The following is a 25,252-nucleotide window of genomic DNA, read 5'->3' as shown; positions in this document are numbered from 1 at the left end:
GTTGTGACATCCTTGCTCCCCCCATCCTCCCCTTTAAAGTACTGTGTCCAATACTGTTTCATTTTTTTTTTCCTCCCAGGCTAGACTGCAGTGGCACAATTTCGGCTCACTGCAACTTCTGCCTCCCTGGTTCAAGTGATTCTCATGCCTCAGCCTCTCGAGTAGCTGGGATTACAGGCGTGTGCCACCATGCCTGGCTAATTTTTGTATTTTTTGTAGAGATGGGGTTTCACCATGTTGGCCAGGGTAGTCTTGAACTCCTAACCTCAAGTGATCTGCTTGCCTTGGCCTCCCAAAGTGTTGGGATTACAGGCGTGAGCCACCACACCTGGCCCAATACTGTTTTCATTGTGGGTTTTTGTGTGGCAAAACTTCTGAGGCTGCATGCCTAAGGATATGGCCCCATATGTGAATGACAGTTTGACTAGATAGAAAATTCTACTTTCTAATTTTGTAACTTAGAAAATATTAATCCAGTGTTGGTTGTTGAAAAATCTGATGTCTAATTCTTTATTCTTGACTAAAATCTTTTGCTCCTCCCTGGAAGCTATTAGAATTTTTTCTTCGGTCTTCATTTTGACTATAGCATGATCTAGATGAACATTTTTCTTTATTTCTTGTCTTTAGCACGCTATAGGCCCTTTCAGTACAGGGTCTTTCATCTCTTTGCTTTTACTTTGGGAAATTTATCTTCATTATATCTCCCTCTTTGGTTTTTTTTTTTTCTTCTTCTTTCCTTCTGGGATTCCAGCTAAACGGATTATTTTAGCGGTTACCCTAGGACTCGCAATAAACATACTTCATACACTCAGAAGCGAATGTGCATCTTGATCCTCTTCCAGGGCAGCATGGCGGCGGGGAGGGGGGCCTTTGAGCAGTTTCCCTCCCTTCATTCCTCTTCTTACTGTGCAGCCACATTCTAAAATGTTATACCCCACGTTATTCTTGTTTATTCAGCTTTAATTTAGGTGCACAGTATCTGTTATTCTCAGATCTTCCCTCTGGGGTCAGTTTCCTCCTGCCTGAGGTATATCCTTTTGTACAGGTCTGCTGGTGACAAACTAAGCTTTTTGTTTGCCTGAAAATGCCTTGATTTCACCTTCATTCTTTAAAGATGGTCTCCCTGGGTGTATAATTCTAGGCTGGCAGTGCATCTTTCAGCTCACGGAAGGTATCACTTGACTGTCTTCAAGCTCCCATTTCTGTTGATAAGGGGACAGCTCCTCGGAAAGTGATGTCTTTTTAAAATCTGGCTGCTTAATAGTTTCTCTCTGATTTAGTTTCACTGCATAGATTTAGGTGCAGGAATTTCTTCGTTATTTTTTCTTCAGGTACAGTCCCTCTTTCCTTTTGGGACTCTCACTAGAAGTGGGCCAAACCCTGCTCTCAATCTTGCTGAGCAAGCTTACAGAAATGCAGATTCCATTGCAGGAGGTGTGACGGGAGACTGCACTCAAACTCGCTCCCAGGAGAGGCCAGGGAGCCTGCTCCAGGGACTTCACTCTGTCTTCTCCCTGTAGCTTCCTGTCTTTTCTGGGTTTTGTCTCTTTAAATGAAGTTGTATCACTTCTTCTGACCTGCGTTCAGGTGATAGATTCTAGGTACTAAACCATTCCATAGGGTTCTCAATGTCAGTCATTTTTTTTTTTCCTTTGTCGAATTTCTATTTGTTCTCTTTGGACTTTCCTATGCCACATTTTATAGTTTTCTATTTCCTGTGGTTATTTTCAAGTATGTTTTTTATTTCTTGTAGGGAGGAACAGGGAGGGGCTCTGTCCTATCACCTCGCTTAAAGTCTGTGCATAGTGTTTGATAGTTTCACATTTATTTACTGTTTGGTGTCTGCCTTCACACTGGGATGTCGGCTGCATAATACTGTTCTCTGCCCATGTGTGGACTGAACCCTCCCGACCTCCTGTGCCTGTCAGTTGCTTTCTGTCCACTGTCCTCCTTCCCTCTCCTTTGACCTCTGTCCTGTGCCTGTGGCGGGGCCCCTGCCAGCCCTACTCACGGCAGCGGGTACTTCTTCCACAGCAGCTTGGCTGACAGGGTCTGGTACACTGTCTTCTGCTTCCCGTCAGAGCTGGGGCTGCTGGGACTGCTATGCACGACCTTGGAGCACTCCATTTGTTCATCCCACGAGCCGGAGAGCACGTAATGGGCCTTGCCCTGGCTGTCACTCACCACTCCTGTCACCTGTGGACATTGGCAGGACCAGCGTAGGTGCACACCTCTGCCCTGGGCCCCCTGGGGTGCTTAGAGGTGGCTGGTCCTGCTTACCTTCCGCGCTGCCTCTTTGGAGAAGTAGCTGTAGGGCAGGAACTTCAGCTGGCACCGGTCATTGGTCTTATGGTTCACAATCTCGATGTCCCCTGACTGGCAAAGGAGGGCAGTGGTCAGCGGCCAGCCCCCGGGCCATGCACCTCCTCCCCAAGGGCGCCCCTGACCTGGTCGATCCAGAGCTTGCCCACGATGATGTTGTGCACAGTTGAGGTGCTCTTCCTCCACACGTAGTGATTCCCACTGGCCTGGAATTCTAAGTGGATGGCACCTGGGGGCAGGGGACAGGTCAGAGGTCATGCCCCCCATGCAGGGGTCTGGCCAGTCTGCCCTTAGGCCTGGTGTCTTGAGAACCAGGCTGGGGGGTTGGAGAGGCAGGCCTACAGGGAGGTCTCCCTTGAAGCCCCCAGCTGGCTTTTACATCGCCAGAATCCTCCCTCTTAGGCAGAATGTCTCTCTGTCCCAGGAAGGCACCGGGCCCCAGCTCACCCAGCGGCATGATGGAGATGTATTTTCCCCGGAACTTGCTGGAGATGGTGATCTCCTGCCAGAGGCTCCAGCCATGCTTGGAGAACACGTAGTGCGCAGCTGAGGGGGGGTGGTGGCTCACCTGAGACCAGACCCATAGGATGTGAGCATCTGCCAGACATGAGCCCAGGTTCCACCTCCCCCAGCCAGGGAGGGACAGCTTGCCCTGTCTCAGCAGGCACAGCTCTGTGGCCATAGGAGCAGTCCTGGCTGTTCCTCAGGTGGCCATGGACCCAAGGCAGGCCCCCAGGAAGGCACTGCCTTGAGCAGAAAAGCATCGGGTACTGTCCTGAGCCTCTCAGTACCTGGCTCCTGGGCTGTGAAATAGGGGTGATGGCGGACCTCATGCCTCAAAGACATGCCTGTGACAGGTGCACTGAGGGCTGATAAAGGGTGTCACACTGTGCCGAGGCTTCCCTGTCCACTTCTCATCTAATCCTCCCCACACGCCAGGTGCAGCTGCTGTGCCATGTTATACCAAGAGGGCCCAGACAGGCAGAGTGATTTTAGCCAAGGGGCAGTCGGGCCCTGCCCCTGGCCTCCAGCTGCCCCTGGACATCTCCCCTCAGACAGGCAGAGCCCAACCAGGGCAGAGCTGGGCTCCCGCTGCCCCCAGTGTGCCTCGCCTAACTTCCTGTCTCCGAAAGAGGTGCCCACTTGCTTTCTATGCCCCAGGAGTGCAGGCCCAGCTGCGAACCATCCCGGGAAATGAGTTAGCTGGCCCTGAGACTCAGCTGATCCCTCCCCAAGGAGCCCGTGGGAAGCTCAGCCTCCTCCTCGCCTACACCTCAGCATCCTGCCCTTCCAGCTGCTCACACCAAACGCTCTGCAGCCTCTCTGGCCCTCCTCATGCTCCTCCACTAACCCTGAGCAAACCCTGCCTGCCCTTCAAATCACATCCAGCATCTGCCCCCTCCGCTCCCACCTCCACCTCCCCAGGCCTCCCTGTGGGCCACTTCCTCCATCGCAGCAGAGGGTTCCTCTGGCAGGTCAGGAGGCAGGCCCCACCCCAGGTGCACCACCCTCCAGCTGCTGCTTTTTCACCCTCCTTTCCTTTCCTCCCCTCACTCTCTGCATCAGCAAAGCTGCTCCCTGACCACCCCCTTTCTAAAAGAGCTGGAAGCAGCCACAGTATCCGCCTTGCTTTCCCAGCCCCATGAGAACCAGAGCCGTGTCTGTTCACTTCCCAGCTGAAACCTCCATGGCTGAGCAGCACCTGGCATGTCGAGGGCACCTAATGTCTGCTAAGTAGTGAAATACATTCACTCCAGGGTTCAGGCCAAGGACATGAGATCACCCTGACTGCCCCCTAACCCCATATCCAAAGCGTCGGCAAACCAGCTGTCTCATCCTTCAAAAGCTGCCTGTGTTCTGGCCTCCCCCTTCCCCCAGGTCTGGCCACCACACCCCTGCGTGGGTTACTGCAGCCACCTCCTAACAGGGCCTTGCAGCAGCTGCAGCCTCCTCAACTAGCACCAGGATCTGTGAATGGCCAGCATCCCACGCTCACGCCAGGAGCCAGGGGCAACGCCAGCACCAACAGAATCACCTCGTTTCCAACCAGGATGCCTAGGTTCAGCATGGGGCTGCCACTGCTGAGGCTCCTGGGCCTGGGTCTTGGCGTGTCTCTGTGGGGAAGGGGTGTTGGGGACAGGCTGCTGTCACGGGCCGGGGCAGAGTCCATCCCGCTACACCCAGGCTCCTCCTGCCAGCCGCCTTCAGCTCGGTAGTGACCCCATGCTCCTCCCCAGCAGTGCCCACAGATGCCCCTCCACCTCTGCTCCACAACACCCTGGACTGGAGCTTATCCTCCCCTTCCCTGCAACCAGGCCTGACCCTGTCCTCACCAGGCTGAGTTCTCATGCCCCTTCCCATCTCCAGGAGGCCCTGTGCCTACCCCTGCCATGGGAGGCCCTGCTCCCCGGCTGGGCCTCAGCTTGATGGCCCCTTGGGTATGGGCAGTCAGGGTCAGAGGCTGCATCCTATTTGTCACCTTGGGCCTGGCAGGAACAGCTTGGCCAGAGTGTGGGTGGGCGCCACCCAGTGCCAGCCTAGCCCGCTCACCTGCTCACAGAGGGAGCGCAGGCCCATGTCGTCGAGGCGGTCCAGCTCGAAGGTCTCCCCCAGCATGGGGTTGAAGGGCTTGGCGATGCGGTGCACCGTGGTGGAGTAGGAGGACACAGAGAAGGCGGCCACCAGGCACATCTGCTCCACTGAGCTGGTGCAGTGCACCGCCTTGTCCAGCAGGTGGTGGTACTCCAGGTCCTCCGTCAGCCGCTGGAGCATGGACAGAGGCTCGTTGAAGTTCACCTGTGGGTGGACAGGTGGGCGGTCAGGCTGGGCACCAGCCCCGGCTTGGCATAGTGCCCTTGCTTTTCTCGGATGTTCAGGGACATCCCTGCTCAGACAGCACCTTCACAGTGAGGCTCCTCAGACGGCCCTGTCCAAAGTGTGGCCCCTAAGCCGTCACCTCCCTGGCCCCTCCTGTCTGTTTTCTCCACAGCCCTCCCCACTTTCTGGTCTGCTGCATCCTACACACTTTTATCATGTTCACTGTTGCTCTCCTCTGCTCGGATGGACACCCACCAAGGCCAGGGGCTCTGCCTGGCCCACTGCTGTATCTTCAGTGCAGAATCTTAGGAAGCAGTGAGTGAATGAGTGAATGAGTGAATGAGCACATGAGTCTGTGGGTGAAGGAAATGGGTCTTCCCCATGTTCCGAGCTGTGATGGGGCCCGGCACAGGATGGGTTAGGCCCAGGGCCCCTATCTCGGTGTCACATAGGGCAGGGTCACTCTCCCCACCATGATGCCATCGGGTACGAGTCTCAGCTTCCTCGTGTTATCTTGCTCCATCCTCCCAGACACTGTAAAGAGGACACTGTGTTTCTCCCCACTCTATAGATGTGGACACAGAGGCTGGAGATGTGAAGGAACTTGTTCTGGGTCACACAGTGGAACCGTCTGGCCTAGTGGAGATGCCACTGTAGCAAGGTGGCACGAGGATCCAAGCTCTGCCCTCGGCTCACTGTGTGACCACACTGAGCCTGCATTTCCTGGGGATGGCACCAGGGATGGCTGCCAGCTGAAGGAGGGCCCACCCCTCCACACACAGCCCCATCCTGCCACTCCCCATCTACAGATCGGGACAGCTGGGACATGGTAAGGTCCTGTGAGATCCAGAGGTGCTCTGGGGCTCCCCAGGTTGCTGATCCATGCAGAGCTTCTCCCTGGCTCCTTCTGTCAGAGCCCAAAGATCCCTGTACTTTGGAAGATCGGGCAATGCCTATGTACACGATTAGATAATTAGTTACATGCTCCTCAGGTGCTGTTAAGAAAATGACACTCCAAGGCTGTGTGTACTTCACACAGGCCATTACTGCTCATCTATGCACAGGAAAGCAGCCCCAGAGGACCTGCCGGGGCTGCCCTGCCCGAGCCACCCACCGGCATGGGGATCCTGGAGAGCTCCCGGCCGATGCAGTTCTTCATGATGCTCCAGAGGTTAAGGCTGTAGTTGGGCTTGTTGGGAATGCGGACTCGCCTCTTGACTTTGGATGAACCCTTGGGCACGAGCGAGGCACCATCTAGTACCTGCCACATAAGTGGGGACCCCCCCACCATCAGCGGAGGCCAGAGCGCCCCCTTGGCTTCCAGGTCTCTGCCCTCCACCCTGAGGACTGGCACCAAGCTGGCCACTGGCACACTGCTGGTGGAAGGCCAGGATGGCGCTCCTGGACTGGGGCATGTGCCTGCCTGCTGGCCCCCAGCTCTTGGTGCTGGCCTGTCCCTCCCACCCCCTAGGTCAGAAGCTGCCTTCCGGCCCTTACAGTGCTGCCCCTCACTTACATTGTCTGCTGAGCTCCAGTCCACGGAACTTGTCCCGGTGCTACCTTCAGCTTTTCTGCAGGAAATACAAAGCGGGAGGCAAGTTACTGATGAATCCCGAGGCCTCCTTGGGACCTGGCCCATCCTCTCTCCAGACAACATCATTTTCATTGCTAGTAGATGTCCTGGTCACTGCTGTGTGTTCTGTGTGTAGAGAGGCACCGCATAACAACATTTCAATGGCGGATAGTGTATATGACAGTGGTCCCATAAGACTATCATATCGTATTTTTAATATACCTTTTCTGTGTTTAGATACACAAATCCTTAACTATTGTGTCACAGTTGCCTACAATATTCAGTACAGTCACATGTTGTACAGGTTTGTAGCCCAGGAGCTATAGGCTGTGCCATATAGCCCAGCTGTGTGGGCAGGCTCTATCAGCTAGGTTTGTGTAAGTATACTCTATGAGGCTCACACAACAATGAAATCCCATCTGGAGCAAGACAGATAGATTATTGATTTTTTGAGATAGAGTCTCTCTGTTGCCCAGGCTAGAGTGCGGTGGCATGACCATGGCTCACTGCAGCCGCCACCTCCCTGGGCTCAAGCGACCCTCCCACCTCAGCCTCCCAAGTAGCTGGGACTACAGGCCTGCACCACCACGCCTGGCTAGTTTTTGTATTTTTTTTTGTAGAGACAGGGTTTCGCCATGTTGCCCAGGCTGGTCTCGAACTCTTCTATTCAAGCAATCCTCTTACCCTTGGCCTCCCAAAGTGCTGGGAGCCACTGGGCCTGGCCAAAGCAAGATTTAAAGGAAAGAAAACCCTAAGTAGACAAGTAGATAGCTGGTGAAAAGATCAGATGCAGCCTTAAACCAGGGTCGGGGAGGCTCTGCCCAGCTGCAGCCACCTTACCTGTCTTCCTTGGCCTCGGTGATCACGGTGATGAAGGATGTGGAGTCTTCCATGGCATCAAAGTACTCGGTATCTTCATCTTCCTCACTGTCCTCTCCTTTGGGAGTCAAGAAGCTTCCTAGAGACACAGGCAGAGCTTTAGTTTGTAACCTCACAAAAGGCTCATCTCACCTCCCTAAGTCCAGAGCCAAGGGCTCCTCCAGCCCCCATCTGGCCTCACTCCCCTCCTGCTTCAGTCACCCGAGCAGCCCTGATTCCCTGGGCTGCGGCCACTGTTGCTCCCTCTGCTAGAATCTTGTGCTTTCAACGCATTCACCGCACAGGGGCCTCTTTCTGGAAGCGCCCCCTCCCCGATCTCTCAACATGTGGGTCAGTCTTTCTGTGGCCCAGCTTCCCTTTCTGATGGACCGCTGTCCAGGGTCCCCATGACCCCCAACCCAAGGCTAGGTGGGTGGCCACCTGGCACCAGGATACCCCTGTCACACAGGGGACAGCTGGGCTCATTAAATTTAACTCTTGAGAATGTGAACCTAGGTGCAGAGAAACTGTTGCCAGTGGGTGATGGGCACAGGAGATACAAAACCATGAAGAGGCAGTCAAGAGTTGGACAAGCCCAGCTCACATGTGGGCACAGTCAGGGATATGCATGTGGGGGAGCAGAAGTTGTGTATGCAGAGCCAGCTGGCAGAAGGTCATGGGACAGCCCTGTCCTGGCCGCCCACTCACCCTCAGTGAAGCTCTTGGAGGGGTTGGCCGGCCGGCCAGGGGCGCTGCGGAAGGCCCGCTCAAGGCTGTTGTGCTGCTTGGCCAGCTGCTCAATGGTTTCCTCCAAGTGCACACGCTGCTCCTGCTCATACTGCAGTGCCCGCTGCCATTTCCGACTGTGTATCTCTGCTAGTTCCAGGAAGTCCCTGCAGGCCTGGGGAGGGAGGAGTGGCGGTATGAGACCCTGGCCTCTGGCAGGGGCCCATCTGTCAGAGGCATGTGAACCAGAGCAACTCCATCTTAAACAGGAGCTGGGTAAGATGAGGCTGAAACCTACTGGGCTGCATTCCCAGACAGCTAAGGCATTCTAAGTCACAGGATAAGATACAAAATACAGCACAAAATACAGGTCATAAAGACCTTGCTGATAAAACAGGTTGAAGTAAAGGAGCCAGCCAAAACCCATCAAAACCAAAATGGCGACGAGAGTGACCTCTGGTCGTCCTCACTGCTACACTCCCACCAGCGCCATGACAGTTTACAGATGCCATGGCAACATCAGGAAGTTACCCTCTATAGTCTAAAAAGGGGAGGCATGAATAATCTACCCCTTGTTTAGCATATCAGCAAGAAATAACCATAAAAATGGGCAACAAGCAGCCCTGGGGCTGCTCTGTCTATGGAGTAGCCATTCTTTTATTCCTTTACTTTCTTAATAAACTTGCTCTCACTTTGCACTGCAGACTCGCCTTGAATTCTTTCTTGTACGAGATCCAAGAACCCTCTTGTGGGGTCTGGATCAGGACCCCTTTCCTATAACACATCTGCTCCCCCACCTCCATTCCCTGTGAGGACTAAGCTCTGATATTTTTCACCTTGCCCAAATTCCTATCTAAGGCGTCTGGGGAGTCATGCCCTAAAAACCATACATTCTCATCAGATGGGTTTTATTTAACCTTATATATCGTGACTTACTTTCCAACCTGACTCTGGCATAACATTACGAGTCAAGGAAGAAAAAGTATTTTATCCCAAAACATGCTTCTTTGCCATATTTTGAAGTGGCCCTGCAAAGCTGTCCTTTGTGGGAGAAAACGTGCCTCTGTAAAGAATCTCTATTCACAGAGCTAGATCGTTTTCTTCCAGGCCCTCCAAACCCTGAAGAGATTAAGTAAGAGTCTTAGCACCTTTTTAAAGGTCTGATTAGGAAACATTTGTCATCTATTGTCTCCAAGGGGAGCCACTATAAGACTTAAAAAGAACCTTGGTCTTCACAATCTTTTATCTTAACCTGAACATTTCCTTTCTGTTGATCCCAGGTCTTTAGACAACTCAACCAAGTGCCAACCAGAAAATGTTTAAATTTACCTATAGCCTGGAAGGCCCCCTCCCCACCTTGCTTTTGAGCTGTCCCACCTTTCTGAACCAAACCAATGTATTTCTTAAATGTAGTTGCTGCCTCATGCCTCCCTAAAATATATAAAACCAAGCTGCGCCCCGACCACTTTGGGCACATGTTCCCAGGACCTCCCAAGAGCTATGTCATGGCCGTGGTCACTCATATTTGGCCCAGAATAAATCTCTTCAAATATTTTGCAGAGTCTGTTTTTGTTGACACCTGCAGTGAAGAAGGCCCTGGGGGCCATCTAGCTGCCCCTTCTGCTGGGATGGTCACAAACATGCTTACTGCCCCCTTTGGCCTCCTTGGGGATGTGGGAACCCTGGCCTTCTCAGAGCCCACCCAGCAACCAGCACCCACCCTGGTTGGCCTCCCACGGTCAGGATGCCAGTTGGGGAGCAGCAAACCTGGGTGCCACGGGTCTGCAGGCTGCCTCCCCAGCAGCAGCTGGTTTGGTTCAGCCTGGAGCTGAGGTGGCTGCTGTTGCTCATCATGGTAGGGCCCGAGCTCTCTGCGGCCACATCCTCCCTGCAGTGTTAGGCCTCAGGTTTGTCACTGGCCCTTGTCTACCCTGGGCCAGTCCCTGGCCGTGGCACAGAAGGAAGGAAAGCCACGTTCTGCTATCCTCCCCAGCTCAGAGAGGTAATTGGTCTTGTCTGGCAGAAGTGGGACTGGCACTTTCTACCAAGCTACCTCAGAGTCTGAATCACATAACTGCTTTTAAGGTTTTCCCTTCAAGCTTGTGGCCTACTAAGACATCCAGAATCTTTTCAGCTTCCCAGGTCCATAGGTGGTTCCACCACACTGTTTTGAAGCAGGGGTTGGTCATTCTGCCCTGTCATTACAGTGGAGCGGATGGCTCAGGCTTCAGCTGTCCCTGGAGGACAGTGAGATCAAATCTAGGAACCTCTGGATTTGCCCTTTCTGGACACATTCTTGAACCCAGTAGGAAGGGACGTTTCCTTGGCCCACATCTGCATCAATGGCCCCAGCTGCCACTCCCCAGCACTTCCTCCCCACCCAATTGCCCCAGCTGACCTGGAGCACCCACTGAGCTCCATGCACATCACAGGCTGTCCCACCCCAAAGGAGGAAGATGGGCACACCAGTCCTCACCTGTGACACAGTGACAAGGCAGCTGTTGAGGAAATATCAGGAGGTGATGTGGCAGGCAGGGCGAGGGAGCACTCAACAGACGTGCCTCATGGATCCCCTCCCGCATCTGCCCTGGCACCTGGTGCCCAGGCCACGACTGCTAACTCCCACCACTCCTCAGACCTCTGCAGCATCGCTCTCCCAGGAAACGGCCTGCCCTCTCAGTCAGAACCACTCAGATGCCTGCCCATTGGGTCAGTCTTTCCAGCGACTGTGCCAGGAATGCCCCTGAATCAGCAGCTGCTCCCAGACATTTGCTGCCAAGTGACACCTACCAGGGGGATGGGACTGACAGCAGTGGGAGCGAGATGGGGGTGTCCTGAGGTGGCCTCAGGAGAGCACCTCCAAGGGTGGGAGGCTCCCCAAGGCTGTGCACTGGGGCACCCTGCCTGGGGACTCGCCCACCCCACAGGGAGAGCCCGAGCTCTGGTGGCCAACCTGGCTTGGTGGAAAGGGGCCCCCAGGCTGCCCCTGTTCCAGGGCGCTGGCTGCACAGCCTACCCCAGGGACGCCACTCCTTGAACAAGGCCTCCTCTGGGCACCTTCCCTCCCCCATCTCCCTCAAGCACCACGCAGGGTGGGCAGGGCAAGGTGTGCCTCCTCATCCCGGAGATGTGGCATGGCCTGCCCAAGGAAGCCAGCAGAGTGTGGTGGCCAGGGGCGCACTATCAGGAGTTGGAAAACCTGGGTTCCAGCAGAAGCCCCTTGGCCCCTCTGAGCCCACATCCTCTCTGTGAGACATACAGTGATGCCCGACAGATGCTGTGCCCACAAGCTGCCCTGTCTCTGCTCACCCGGCAAAATTCTCCAGGTGGGAGGAATGCAGTCACCCCCATTGGACAGATGAAGGTCTCCTCCCTGCAGGTTGAGGCAGGGGGAAAGGCCTCCTCGAGGAAAGAAAGAAACCTCCTTATCTCATGCGCCTCATCCTGATGATGTGTGAGACTGAGTCCAGGGTGTTGAAGGTCTGGGCTATTTTGAGTTTATGGGTCTTATAAGGCTGTCCCTTGGGTGTGGGGCTGCAGTCACTGTCCATCATGCAATTTGCAGACCCCATAGTGGGCCTGGGTGAGTCCTGGGAGACCCAGCTCCAGGCCTGACTCCACTGCTCCCTGGCTTGTGACTGGGAGCCTAGCCTTTCACCACCTGGAGTCCTACAGCGGCCTTCCTGCTTCAGCCCTGTCCCTCTCTTACTGCGATAGGCCTTAGAGTGAGGACCCTGAAAACAGACTCAGAGACAGCATGCCCCAGCAGCCAGACCAGATGGCACCTCTTTGCTGGTTTTGTGCCAGTGGGTGTAAGGGCGGTGGCGGAGGTGGGGAGACGGTATCCCTCTGGGTGCCTCAGGAATGTTCTAGACCCTTACAGAAGCCCTGTGAGTTGGGTAGAGAGAGACTCCCACTCCATCCCAAGACAGCAAAGCTAGCCCTGAGGGCACCCAGCAAGGAGGTGGCAGAGCCAGATCCAGAACCCAGGTCCTGAACTGAGAGCTTGCTCTAACTCCTACCTGCTGCAGCTCCCACAAGGCCCTCCTCCCCACATTGCCCTAAGCTCGGCCCAGGGCTCAGTCAAGTTAGTCTTGGTTCCAGCCTCCTGTTCATGGGCTCTCCGACGCTGCTGCTCTGCTGACCCTGGCCCACGCAGGCCTCCAGGCTCTGCTGAGTTGGTCTCAAGGCGCAGAGTGCAAGTGAGGAAGGGCAACCTCATCTCCCTGGGCGCCGCTTCAGGGAAGTCCCCTGCATCCCGAGACTGAAGGCCGGGGAGAAGGGGCTAATCGGGTCAGTACAGGGTGAACAGGATGGGATCCCAGGTCTGTCTAGCCCCAGGGCCACCTCCACACAAGGCACGATCCCCTTGCCTGCCTGATGTGAGCAGGGGTGCAGAGGCCAGGGCTGGGCTGTGCCTGGGGAGAGTGAATGGGTGCTTCATGGTTTTCTGGGTTCTTGCCTATCTGGGTGCACAAGGCCTCTGCCCCGCCCTCCCTCATCCCTGCACCATCACTTCCTGCTAATCTCCTACAGCCCCCAGAATCATCCTCTCCGTCCACAAGTTCTCACATAGATGGGTGCTTTGTTTTCATATACCTCATGTCATTTACAACAAGACTTATGAAAGAGCCATACAACAGCAGTTTAAAATAGTAGCCAAAGGTCATGGTAAGAATTCCCACAAACTCACATCTGAGGGTGCCTGGGCTTCCCAGCAGCAAAAGCAAAGAGGGAAAGATGACCAGAGAACAAAGATGAATTAGGCCTCCTACCTCCTACCTTTGCTGTTCACAGGGACTCAAATACTTTAGAAATGACTATTTTCTCCTTCAAGGGAAAATGGAGTATTTGTTGTTTTTTCCACAGATCCGGGCAGCTGACAGCCTCTCATAGAAAATGGTGTCCAATCCTCTCCAGCCTCATCTCCTGGGGCTCCATTCCTTCCCAGGGCCCTGAGTGTGGCCCACCAGGTATCATGTCTTCTTGCCTTTCCCTGGCTCAAATTCAAACCCTCCTGCTGATTCTGATGCCAGCCCCACCTCCCTCACACCGCAGGCCCACTGTGGGGCAGGGCATTGCAGGCATTCTTACAAGAACTGAGGTAGATTTTTTTTTTATATATAGTGTGCATGACCAAGGAGGAAATGGAGGCTCAGGGTGACTGAGGGACTCGCCCAAGGCCACAAGGAGGTGTGTGTAGGGCCAGGATCCAAGTCCCTGAGCATCTCACCTGCATGTCCCCCAGGGCACGGAACCAGTGCTGTTAGGGTTTACTTTGTAAAGCTAAATCTTGATTGCTGTCTGGGAGCCCCATGAGGGCAGGGATGTTGTGGGATCCCAGAGCCTTCCTGGTGTGGAGCTAGGTTCCTGGGAGATAGTCACTAACAAGGCTGCCTGGGAATAACCCTGTCCAAGCAACAGAGCCCAACCCTAGCCTCAGGGAGAAGGGGTGGCCTCCCAGCACCCTTAGCCCCAGCTGAGGACTTTGTCCACACAGCCAGGGTTGCTGGCTGATAACTTGGCCGTGGGTGACCTCGGTCCCCCTCAAGGCTACCAAAGGGCCAGCTGGCATCATACAGCAGGGAGACAGGAAGTCCCCGGGACAGCCGGGCCTCATTTGGGTACATGTGCCTAGGCTGGGCACATGCAGGTCGGAGAGTGTCACAGTCACCTAAAAGCGGGGCAGGGTGAAAGCTGCTGTGCCTTAATATCAAAGCCTCATGTGGCTGCACCCAAGGCCTTTACCACCACAGCACATGAGCTGCCTGGTCACCCCATGGATGCAGAGAACCCGTCCACCTCCCCCAGCCCGGATGCACCCACCTGGTGTCCATCCCTGACTCCCAGGGTCTCCTCTGCTGCTGCCGGCCTTCTCCAGGCCCCATCCTGGCTGTGCTGTGGGGAGAGGCAGGCGCCTGGCGTGGCCCTGCTGTTCTCAGAATGCTGAGCTGGGCTGTGTGCTGTGTGCTCGATAAGCTGGATTAGGCTTGGGGCCCGGCAGAGGGACTGGCAGGGGGAGGTTCCCGGGGGCCCAGGGAGGGCCTGGCTGACCCAGCCCAGGCCTGAACGTGGTCTCGTTTCTCTGAGGCTGTGTGACAACTCTACCTGGGGCCAGGAGACTCATGCTCAGCTGTGAGCAGGAGGAGAGACGGGCTGACCTGAAGCCCCCTACCCACACATTTGTGTCCTGAATTGTTTAAGGGGAAGAGAGTGAGGGGTCCTAGTGGGAGCTGGAGGTGGTACCTGGGCCCTACATGGGTGCTACCCCACTGCCCACCCTGGGACAGGCCTGTAATCTCCTGGCGCCCTCCTGGGGTCCTACAGAGTTCCTGATTCTGTGACCTGTCAGGTTGATTGTCCTCAGCATGGGGACAGAGTTCAAGTTTCCCAGCCCTGTCCCTTCCGCCTACCCCCAGTGCTGCATAGAGGGTTCTGGTGAAAGGGGTGTTGGGGGTGTGGGTGCTCTGAGATGCAGAGGGGCCGGCCTGGGGTGCAGGGCCCCTGGGCAGTGTGGTCCTGTCTCCATGGGGAGGGCAGGGAGCCTGTCGAGTTGCCCCCAAGCAGAGTGAGAACCACAAAGCTCGACAGACAAGGGGGGGGTCTCCGCCCTGGGGCAACCCCACCTGGGGAGTCCAGGCCCTGCCTGACCACCAGGGACTCTCCCTACTGAGAAGTCTGGCCTGGGGAAGAAGGCTGTAAGGGCTGCCCACCCAGGGGAAACCAAGTCAGGGGCCATGCCATGTGAGGTCTGAGCGGGGGTTGCTGGTGGTCACCGGTGCCCCATGGGACAGACATTGAGCGTCTCTGACCTGGAAACCTTTGCCCAGATGTACCCCAGGAAGAGGAGGACAAACTCTAATCGCTTTTGCTGTTCCTAATCCTAATCCTGACAGCGATCTCACTGCTCCCTGGGCCAGGCGGGAGAGCAAGGTGTGAGGTCAGCTAGCCTGGGTCCCCTGTGTGTGACCTAGGGCAGCCTCTCAAGCTCTCGGGAACATGCAGAGCCAGGACCCTGTCTGGCCTTCAGTGGCTGCCTGGAAACTTCCCTCCTAGACAGGGATGTGAGGGAGGCACCAGAGGCCTGCTGGGCATTGACGTGGGCAGCCACTGGGCTCACAGAGGAGGTGGGAGATGGGCCAAATGCCCAGATGGTCCAGGCTGGGCGATTGGCTCCAGCCATTAGCACACGGAGGAGGTCCCAGCGCCCCTGGTGCAGGGATAATGGGAGAAAGGGCCGTGTTCTTATCTGCGGCTGGTCCAGGACCTGCCAGGCATCTGACGTGTCTGCCCTCTGGCTCTGGGCTCCCAGGTGGGTGGCCAGAGAACCCTCTGCTCTCCGGGTTTCTAGGGCCAAGGCTACCCACCCTCCACGCTGATCCTCACATCCCTTGTTGCCACAGACCCTGCCTCTCACCAGCCTGGGGTTCTGAAGGTGATGAGTGGTGACATCACAGAGTCATGGTCTCCCTGAACCCCTCTGCATGGCCAGGGGACTCACTGGAGTAACAGGATCTTGCTTCCTCTGCCATTGAGGAGTGGCAGGCTGGCCTCACCTATTTTTTTTTTGAGACAGAGTCTTGCTCTTGCCCAGGCTGGAGGACAGTGGTGCCATCTCAGCTCACTGCAACCTCTGCCTCCCAGGCTCAAGCGATTCTCGTGCCTCAGCCTTCTGAGTAGCTGGGACTACAGGAACCTGCCACCACACCTGGCTAATTTTTGTATTTTTAGTAGAGACAGGGTTTCACTATGTTGGCCAGGCTGGTCTCAAACTCCTGACCTCAAGTAACCTGCCTGCCTCGGCCTCCCAAAGTGCTGGGATTACAGGCGTGAGCCACCATGCCTGGCTTGGCTTCACTTTACACAAGACGAAACCCAAGCTCAGCAGGTGCCTCACAAAGGCAGGAAGGAGCTGCACTGCGATTCTGGTCTTAAGTGTCCAAGACCCAGACTGGGGACCCATGGAGCCACAAGGGGAAGTGCTGGGCTCCCCCGGGGATCCCTTTGGCCCAGCCAAGCTGTCATGCTGTGTCTCCATCACCTGCCTGACCCCCGAGGCTGAGCTCCCAGGGCCTGCTCCTCACAGCCGCACTTGGCACAGGCTGGTAGCACACAGGTGTTTCAGCCCTTCCCAGTCCCCACTGGGGGTCGATCAGAATGTTTCCTTGACGTGACTCACTCTTGGCACTGGTGAAGCAGCTTTCCAGTCCAATTAAAACTTTAAAATAGCCTCTCCACATTCAAAATAGTTTGCCACTCGCACACAGGAACCAACACCATCTGGCTTCCAGTTTGCCAACTGATTTTAGACAAATCTGGAATCTATTTTTACCCATCTCCCCAGGCCCAGGCCCTGGATGAGCAAGCTGTCAGAGCAGGACGGTGGTCAGCTGGGCAGAAACCTGCCCCACAGGCCCCAGAGGGACAAGGGAGGGCAGCTCTGGGCCTCTCACCCCTGCCTGGGTTGGCCTAAGGAACCTGGGCCGTGAGCCAAGAGGGGCCTCAGAGAACCTCAGCATGTCCAGCAGTGGGGCCCCTTCTGATGGGGGTCTTTGTTTCTACGATGCCCCACATCAGAAGCCCTGTCTGAGGGCCCCAAGTTGCTGTCTCTGTTCCTGTGACACTCTTCCCAGCGGCCCCTGGCTACCCCCAGTGCCCACTCTGGCTATCTGGTGCCCCCAATGTCTCCTACTTCCCCCTCGTACTTTGCCCTTGCAGCTGGCGTGTCCCCAAGTGGAGTGTCCCCCGAGCCCACTCCATCGAGTGCTGGCTGTGCCGGGTGCCCTTCCTCCCCAGGTTTTTCCGTGTCCTTGCCATCAGGATGTCGCAGGCACCCCATACTGCCCAGCCAGCCCTGCGGCAGGCACCAAAGTGTGTCTCCTGAGGGATGCTACCTTCCTTGGTAAACCCAGGGACCAAGAGTGCGGCGTCTCTCCCATCAGGCCTGGTAACCATCTACCCTCTGTTGGCCAGCCCTGCCCTCCCTGCTTTCTGCCTGCACTGGGCACCTCGAGCTAGCTCTGCAAGCTAGCTCTGCCCACTCATTGGCTACACAAAACCCACTCCTGGGAAAGACCCTCCTGCATCCTGCGGAACTGTGTGTGGGCCAAGCAGGGCGTCAGACAGCAAGGCCCCCATTCTCTAGCGGCCCAGGCCCCCAGCATGGGGTCCTTCCCCTTGGCCTCTTTTCTCAACCACACAGCAACTCTGCTGTCCCTGACTTCAGCTCAGAGCAGCACTGCCCACTCTCACGGGCGCCAGCTCTACTCTCTCTGCCCGAGGGGCCCCTGAAGGGTCTCTGAGCACCTGCCCCTGCCTCGCGGATAGCGCATTCTCCAAACAGCAGAGGGGTCTTGCTAAAATGCACGTGGGATCATTTTATTTGGCCTTGAGTCATTGACATTGGCATTGAGTCACTTGGCATTGAGTCCTTTGTCTCATTTCAAGTGGAAGCAGAATGCTGTCAGCACAAGGTCCCTTGTGACTGGCCTCCTCTTCACTCCAACCTCCCCTCCTGTGGCTCCCGGTGCGCACTCCAGGGCACCTGGCACCTGTGCCCCTGCTCAGCCCCCAGCCTGTCTGCACCTGTGGCCTCTCACCCCATCCCACCTCACTGGCTCTTTCCTCTAAAGGTCCTTTTGCCACTGACATCCCATATCACCTATGTGGTTACAGCTCCCACAGGAGGGTGTGGGGCCCACAAGGCTGGGGCTGTGTTCACCCTCACAGCTCAAGGTTCCCAAGTGCCACAGGGGGTCATGTGGTCATTAGGACCATGTCCTAGGCCCAGCATGAGTGACCAACTATGAGGAGCCTTCCAAGTTCAGGAATGGGGGTCGAGTCAGGTGCAGTCGGTCTTGCCTGGGCCCCACCTGCAGGGACTGGAGGGACAGCAGCAGGAACAAGCCCACAGGCTGCTAAGAAGCAGGATGGAGCCCAGCTGCCAGCCCACCCAGGGGAGTCAGGACTGCAGGGGAAAGCACGCCCCAGCCTCGCTCTGCTGCCCTGGCCTGCAGACGGAACCTGCTCCCGCAGCTTTTTCACTTTATGGATACTAACACTCCAAGCATGAGCTTGTAATATGTACGAACTCAATCATTCTCCACCTTAAGCCAAGTGACAGAGGCAGTGCCACTGTACAAAGTACACCCTGGTGCTCAGGGAAGATGCTGCTGTGAGGGAGAATGTCCCCACCCCATGCCTGGCCGAGCACCTGTGCGCAGGCATGTTATGGTTCAAGACTCATTCTAAAAACCAAAGTCATTTAATAGTCCTATGGGGTTTCTCTTAAATGGCAGGAGAATTCAGTTACCCAAAACAGTAATTCAAGCAAGGATCTGCTAGGCTGGCTTTTATCAGAGTCAAAAAAAATTACCCACTAGGGAATTTTGCCAGACACTAAGCGACTCATTCATTTGCTCCTGTGATTTTTCACAATATTCTCCCCACCCCTCCTCTCTCTCTCTCTCTCATTTGCCGAGGCTCCCATGTGCTGGGCTCTGAGCCAGGCATAGAGGCTACAGGGCTACGGGGATTGTGAGAGATACTGTGTTCCGCCCTTGCAGGAAGGACAGGGTCAAGATGCTGCAGTGGAAAGATCTGTGAGACTCTGCAGGCCTGCAGAAGGTGGGTGATCAGTGGTGCCAGGACAGGGATGCAGGGTGAGGGTGGACAGGGGACGTGTTCCTGATCTCCTGCCCCCGATCAAGGGGAGGGTCAGGTTTATTTCTCTACCATAATGCAGCAGTGTAGTGGGCTCTGGAATCAGGAAGACATGGGCTTGTATCCCTTTCAGCTGGGATCCTGAGCCCCTCAGCCTTGGTCTCCCCATGCATAAGCCTGCAGAGTGGGGGCAGGGGAAGTGCATGCAGAATGTCTGGCATGCCACGCAACGCATGGAACACTCATCCCCTTTCCCATCCTGGCTCCCCACTGGCAGGGCCTGTCCCAGCCCCTCATAGCCCGGTCCTTAGGAGCTGGGGCATGGGTGTCGGGGGAACTGCCACCAGGGCAGGAAGACACAACCAGGGACGGGTGGCCTGTGGGGAACGGGTCGGGAGAGGCTGCTGGGCCCACCAGGGATGCTCAGGAATCGTGTGAACCCCATACCCTGTTTCTCTCTCATGGCTGAAAACCAAGAGCCAAGCTGATCTCTCCAGGTTCCCTGAGGGGGACGGCAAGGAGTCTGCTCTCCTTTCCAGGGCAGTGGGGCGGTGAGGCCACCACCCACACAGTTGACAAGCCTCACCCAATGACCAAGTCCTGCCCATGGGCCCACCATGACTGGAGAACTGTCCAGAGGCCCAGGAAGGGTAACTGGGTGGAAAGGTGGGAATAACAGAGGGGCTTCAGAGCCAAACTGGTGCAGGTCCCCATCCCGGCCAGAGCAGAAAGACCTGCGCACGATGACAGCCCAGAAGGGAAAATAGTAATATTTTCCTTCTCTGCCTGGGAGAAAGCCTACTTCCCATTCTGTGTCTGCTGCCTCGGCCCTCTGTAGGCCCAGCCAAGGCTTGCCCTGGCTTTCCCGCTGGGCTGTGGTCAGCTGGACAGGAATCTGCCTCTCCGCCAACTGGGAACCTTCCCGGGCTCTCCCTAAACTTGGCCTTGAAAAGTGGGCATGTGAGCTGGCGGCCCTGGGTCATCTTAGAACAGGTCACACTAATGAGCACATGCTTGGCAGCCTGTCACTTCAATAGTTTGCTGGACTGCCTGTTCCCTGCGAGTCCCTGCCTGGCACAGGCCTGGGCAGGGATCAGGAGGCAGCTGCTAAGGTCTGATGTCAAATGCCCATCAGGCAGGGCTTTCCTATCTGTGTGATGAGAGAGGAGTTGCCCTGAGTTCACGACGGGGCTGCTGACTTACTCAGATGCTGACCCCAGAGGGTCCTTCCAAGGCCCACAAAGTACACCCTCCGAGTCCGGCTAGAAAGAACCCTGCCAGGGCCAGGCGCGGTGGCTCACTCCTGTAATCTCAGCATTTTGGGAGGCCAAGGCAGGCGGATTAACCTGCAGTCGGGAGTTCGAGACCAGCCTGACCAACATGGAGAAACCCCGTCTCTACTGAAAATACAAAATTAGCCAGGCGTGGTGGTGCATACCTATAATCCCAGCTACTCAGGAGTCTGAGGCAAGAGAATAGCTTAAACCTGGGAGGCCGAGGTTGCAGTGAGCCAAGATCATGCCATTGCACTCCAGCCTGGGAAACAAGAGCAAAACTCTGTCTCAAAGAAAAAAAAAAAAAAAAGAAAGAACCCTGCCAATCAAAATGCCACAAGGCAGAGGGAGGGTGGAGCCCCGTGTGGCGTGCACATGGAAAGTGTGGTTACCCATAGGATTTAATGCCACGAAATGCTGTTCCAGGCCAGGTGATCCCTCTGGAAGGGGAGTGCAGGGGGGTGTGGGGTGCAGGGGTGACCTCGGCAGGCTGAGGCCTCGGGGCTGGGCCTCCACTTTCTCACTGACCTTGTTCAGTTGAGAAAATGGGACTAGAAGAGCTTTGTAAAAGGTAACATCACAGGTAAATGTGAGCTGTGGGCCACTTGGAGTGCTTTATCTAGAGACACAAGACCCGCTATGAAACATCACTCGCTGGCACTCCCACGGGGCTACTGTTGGGGACACCTGTGAGTAAGACACTCAGCCTGACCTCAGGGAGCACAAAGCCCAGTGGGGAGTGGTTGAAACAGTGGATTAAGTGCCACGTGGTGGTGTGCCTGAGAGCTGGGGTCCCAGCCAGGAGGATGGCTACCCAAGAGAGGCCTTGGAAAGCCATGGTGATGTCCCTGTGGGGTTCTGAAGGATGACAAGGGAGCTGCCAGTACCTGAAGGGTGAGGAAGGGGTGTTCTAGAAGGTACAGCACTGGCAAAAGCGTGGGGGGTTGAAACACAGTGTTGCTGTTCCAGATTCCCAATCCAGAAACCACCTCTGAGCACCTTGTTCCCTCAAACACCTGGGGCCGAAGCCACACCTGATGTGAGGTGAGGATGGCTGCAGCGCCCTGCGAGGATCAGACAGTGCGTGGAATGGGCCTGTACCACTAGCCGTGGGTCCTAGGCTCTCGGGAATCATCCAGAGGCTCCCCCTCCCTGCCCTTCTAGGAGCTGAGGACCTAAAGGCTTATATCAATGTCCTTTCCCAAACTTGAAAGAAATTTAGAAATCATCTGACTTTTCTTTTTTTTCCTCTCTTTTTTTTTTCTGAGACAGTCTCACTCTGTCGCCAGGCTGGAGTGCAGTGGCATGATCTTGGCTCACTGCAACCTCCATCTCCTGGGTTCTAACGATTCTCCTGCCTCAGCCTCCTGAGTAGCTGGGACTACAAGCATGCACCACCATGTCTGGCTAATTTTTGTTTGTTTGTTTTGTTTTTTTGAGACAGAGTCTCACTCTGTCGTTCAGGTTGGAATGCAGTGGTGCGATCTTGGCTCACTGCAACGTCTGCCTCCTGGGTTCAAGTGGTTTTCCTGTCTTAGCCTCCTAAGTAGCTGGGATTACAGGTACGTGCCACCACGCCCAGCTAATTTTTGTATTTTTAGTAGAGACGGGGTTTCACCATGTTGGCCATGCTGGTCTTGAACTCCTGGCCTCAAGTGATCCACCCACCTTAGCCTCCCAAAGTGTTGGGATTACAGGTGTGAGCCACCACACCCAACCACCCTGACTTTTCTCCTGAAGCCGGAACAACCCCAGATTCTTTGTGGTTTTGGGGAAAAGTGAAGATGGAGCAGCCAGCCTGTCCCTGAAGGAAGAGAGCTGCCTGCCCCAGCGCGCTGTGAAGGACACCCTCCATGTGGGCTTTGTCTGGCCAGCCGTCCCTCATTTTAGGCTCCACTTCTATGATCTGGCTCAATCAGAGCCCACAAGGTGGAAAACACACAGCATTTCACCAGGAGGAGGGTCTGCCCTGTTCAAGGAACCAGTGGCAGTAGAGATTTCCCTAATGCAGGCATGGGCGCTGCTGGGAGCATCCCCACACACATCACAGTCAAGGCAGGGCTGGGGAGCAGATGGAGTTGCAGTGGGGCCCCCATAGTGGGAGAAGCAGCTCCCTCTCACTGTGAGATCGGGAGAGATTTGGGGTGATGATTTCTACCTTCTGGGGACTGCAGTGCGTGGCTTCCATATCCAAGTCCCTGGCTTCCCAGGAGGGGCCCTGGTGGGGCTGCAGCCATGGTGACCAGAGGATACCTTGAAGCTGAAAGGTAAGACACTCCAGGGACTCACAGAGATCTTTGAGGTTGGGATCCTGCCCAGGGTGCGGGTGAGGCTTCCCCGTGTCCTGGCCTTGGCGTGTAGCCACAGCAGGAGGGGGCCTCTGCAACCCTCCAAGGAGGTCACCCTTACCTCCCTGAGGTAATGAGAGGATGAGGGCCATCACTTCTCTTGCAGGCCACACAGACCTGGGTTTGCATGCATCTTGGCGTGGCCACCTACCAGTTGGGTTATGCTGAGCAGTTCAGGTGACTTCCCTGAGCCTCACTTTCCACGTTGACACTAACAATCCCTCAAGGTGCTAACCAGGCTATTGGAAGAGGTAAGTGGTCTGGTGCCTGAATAGGCTCCCTGGAGGTTTGGAGGTGGGAGCAGCATGGATGTCCTAGTTACAGAGCCCTGGTCCAACACCTTCTCCTAACAGGTACCGAAGCCAAGGCCTGGCCAAGGGTAGGAACGCATGTGTCCCATGACCTTCAGGCAAGTGGCCGGCTTTGCCTACATGGCTCCTCTGCACACAGTGGGGGCTGAACCCTTGGTGTCTGAGAGCCATGCAAATAGCCTTTCCAGAACTGCCCCAGTTCCTGCCAGGCGAGGAGTGGCTGTCAGGCAGGGTCCCCAGGGGAAACATGAGCCTCCGGGCTAGCCTGGGAGGCTACAAGCACAGTCTGTCGGGGCAGCACCGCACTCCTGCCCTCCCTGCCCCTGATTTAACAGCAGGAACTTGGGGAGGGGCCCTCATGGCAGGCTAACACCAGCAGGTTTGGCAGAACCCAGCCCAGGGCACAGCTCCTGTCACTCAGGGCTGACTCTGCCACCATGTTCCCTGGATGCTGGAGCTGCAGAAAGGAATCGTGACCAACCCCAGGGGGTTGTGCTTCTCATAAAACAATTCATTAGGCACTTAAACTTGGAGCTGTTCTGATGGCTTCGTAAACACAGATGAGCCTCTGATGGCTGATAAAAGACTGTGCAAGACGGCAGCCAGCTGAGACGCTCATTATCTCGGAAAAGCCAAAACTGCTTATTCAAGACAAAGCAGTTTTGGTCTCGGGTAGGGAGGCAGTGCCTGGGAAGCCTCCGGCAGTGGCTTCTGGGAGGGACAGGGAAATACAAATGCATTATTATGTCATTCAGTGCTTCATATTTGTGTGTGTTCCTGGTAGAAGTACAGCAATCTCGTCTGTGGGCTGTAAGGAGGACAGTGGGCCTGAGAGGGTGGATGTAGGAAAACAGTGCAGGTGACAATGGGGCCAACATGCAGGGTGGCCCAGCAGCCTCTCAGCATCCTTGGCACATGGGGCCAACCGCCCCCCACCCCCAGCACTGTGGGATCTGGGACGGACAAGGCGCACACACCTGCTGAGCTGAGGCAGGTGGGCACCTGCTGAGCTGAGGCAGGTGGGCACCTGCTGAGCTGAGGCAGGTGGGCACCTGCAGGCTGAGTTTCCCAGCAGTCGGGAAGGGGGGCACACCTCGCCCAGCCTCAGGTCCCAGGGTGGGATTCCCAAGGCTGCATTTGGGCACGCCAGGCCTGAGCTTGAGCATATCTGGGCAGGTGTGGGTGGTGGGGTGGCTCTCCTGCCCCACAATCATGCTGCCAACAGGCCAGTGAAGCGGGCTTGGGGCAGGTCTTGGATGCCCAGGTTTTAGCCCGGGCTCTTGGCCTGCAGTGAGCTCCAGCCTCTATCTTCCCACCCTGTCCTTGCATTTCTTGTGGGGCCTGGAGCTTGGTCCCAGCTCCCAGTCCGGCCCTGGTCTAACCTCCTAGTTTGGGGGCTGGGTCCCCCAGCTGGAAGTCAACCGGGCACCAGCACTGCCCACTGTCCCCAGCCAGCACGATGGCTCTCCTGAACCCCCTTCTCTGGACCTCACTACTTCCTCTGTAGCAGCCTCCATTTCTAAACAGCTCCTCTGCTCTGGTCTCCTTACTCCCAGCAGGCCACCCCAAGCTCCTACAACTGCACCCCTGGCCTAGATGTGCCGCCCTGTGGGATTGTGCTGGGAGGAGGCTGTTGCAGTCAGACCTGTGTCTGGAGGGTGGAGGCCTGGAGGAGCACGCATACTTCTGGGGAACACTCCCCAGACAGAAAGAGGGAAGCAGGGCCAAGCACTGTCCTCCTGCCACCATCGAGACACCCTCCTGGCCCCCAGTCATAGCCGTGTGGCTTCCAGAGCCGGGGTGAGCGGCTGACTCCTGCAGCGGGGCTGCTTAGTTTACAACTGCAGTTACCCGCTCTGTCTACCATCATGTTGGCACGACCTCGGCAGGTTCAGCTCTGAGGCTCTTCCAGCTCAGGGAGCCCTCGACTGCAGCCCCCTACCACACCCTCCCCTTGTTGTGCACAGCGTCTGCTCCCACTGCATGTGGGGAGTGAACCCAGGGAGACACAGTAGCAGCCACTGAGGGCCAGTGTGGCAGCTGTGTCCCTACTGTGTGGGCAGAACTGACCCGCTGGGCTAGCTACTTAACTTGGGGCCCTGACCTTCCTTATCGAGGCATGAAGTAACTGCAGACTGCACCAGAGTCCACACCCAACTCCAGTTTCTTCCAGACAATTAAGAAGAATGTCCTTGCCCAATGACGGCCGAATGAAGGAGATGATCTGAGAACTCGGAAGCTAGCTGGGGGGCGCTGGCTTTGGGAAACACTGTGGAACTGCAGGAAATGGAATGCTGACCCTTCAAGCACCCCTGGTCACCCACTCAGGGACCCCGGGGCCGGAGCCAGGGAGCCCCGTGC

General features: G+C 56.0%; 1 protein-coding gene across 11 annotated transcripts in view; it reads right to left on the bottom strand.

The window, feature by feature from the left end:
- Positions 1-25,252, bottom strand: part of OSBP2 (oxysterol binding protein 2) — a 238,736-nt gene that overhangs the window by 11,773 nt on the left and 201,711 nt on the right. For 7 of the 11 annotated variants that reach the window (XM_063722721.1, XM_063722719.1, XM_063722720.1 and 4 more), the window contains 9 exons: positions 8,279-8,471; positions 7,553-7,670; positions 6,656-6,710; positions 6,254-6,400; positions 4,873-5,118; positions 2,770-2,890; positions 2,448-2,551; positions 2,281-2,376; positions 2,012-2,196 (listed from right to left, as the gene is read on the bottom strand). In XM_063722721.1, coding sequence (XP_063578791.1) covers positions 2,012-2,196; positions 2,281-2,376; positions 2,448-2,551; positions 2,770-2,890; positions 4,873-5,118; positions 6,254-6,400; positions 6,656-6,710; positions 7,553-7,670; positions 8,279-8,471 — 1,265 coding nt within the window. 11 annotated transcript variants of the gene reach the window in all.

Source organism: Pongo abelii, chromosome 23, assembly GCF_028885655.2.
Source record: "Pongo abelii isolate AG06213 chromosome 23, NHGRI_mPonAbe1-v2.0_pri, whole genome shotgun sequence".
NCBI classification, from domain to species: Eukaryota; Metazoa; Chordata; class Mammalia; order Primates; family Hominidae; genus Pongo; species Pongo abelii.
This window is presented reverse-complemented; position numbering and strand designations above follow the sequence as displayed.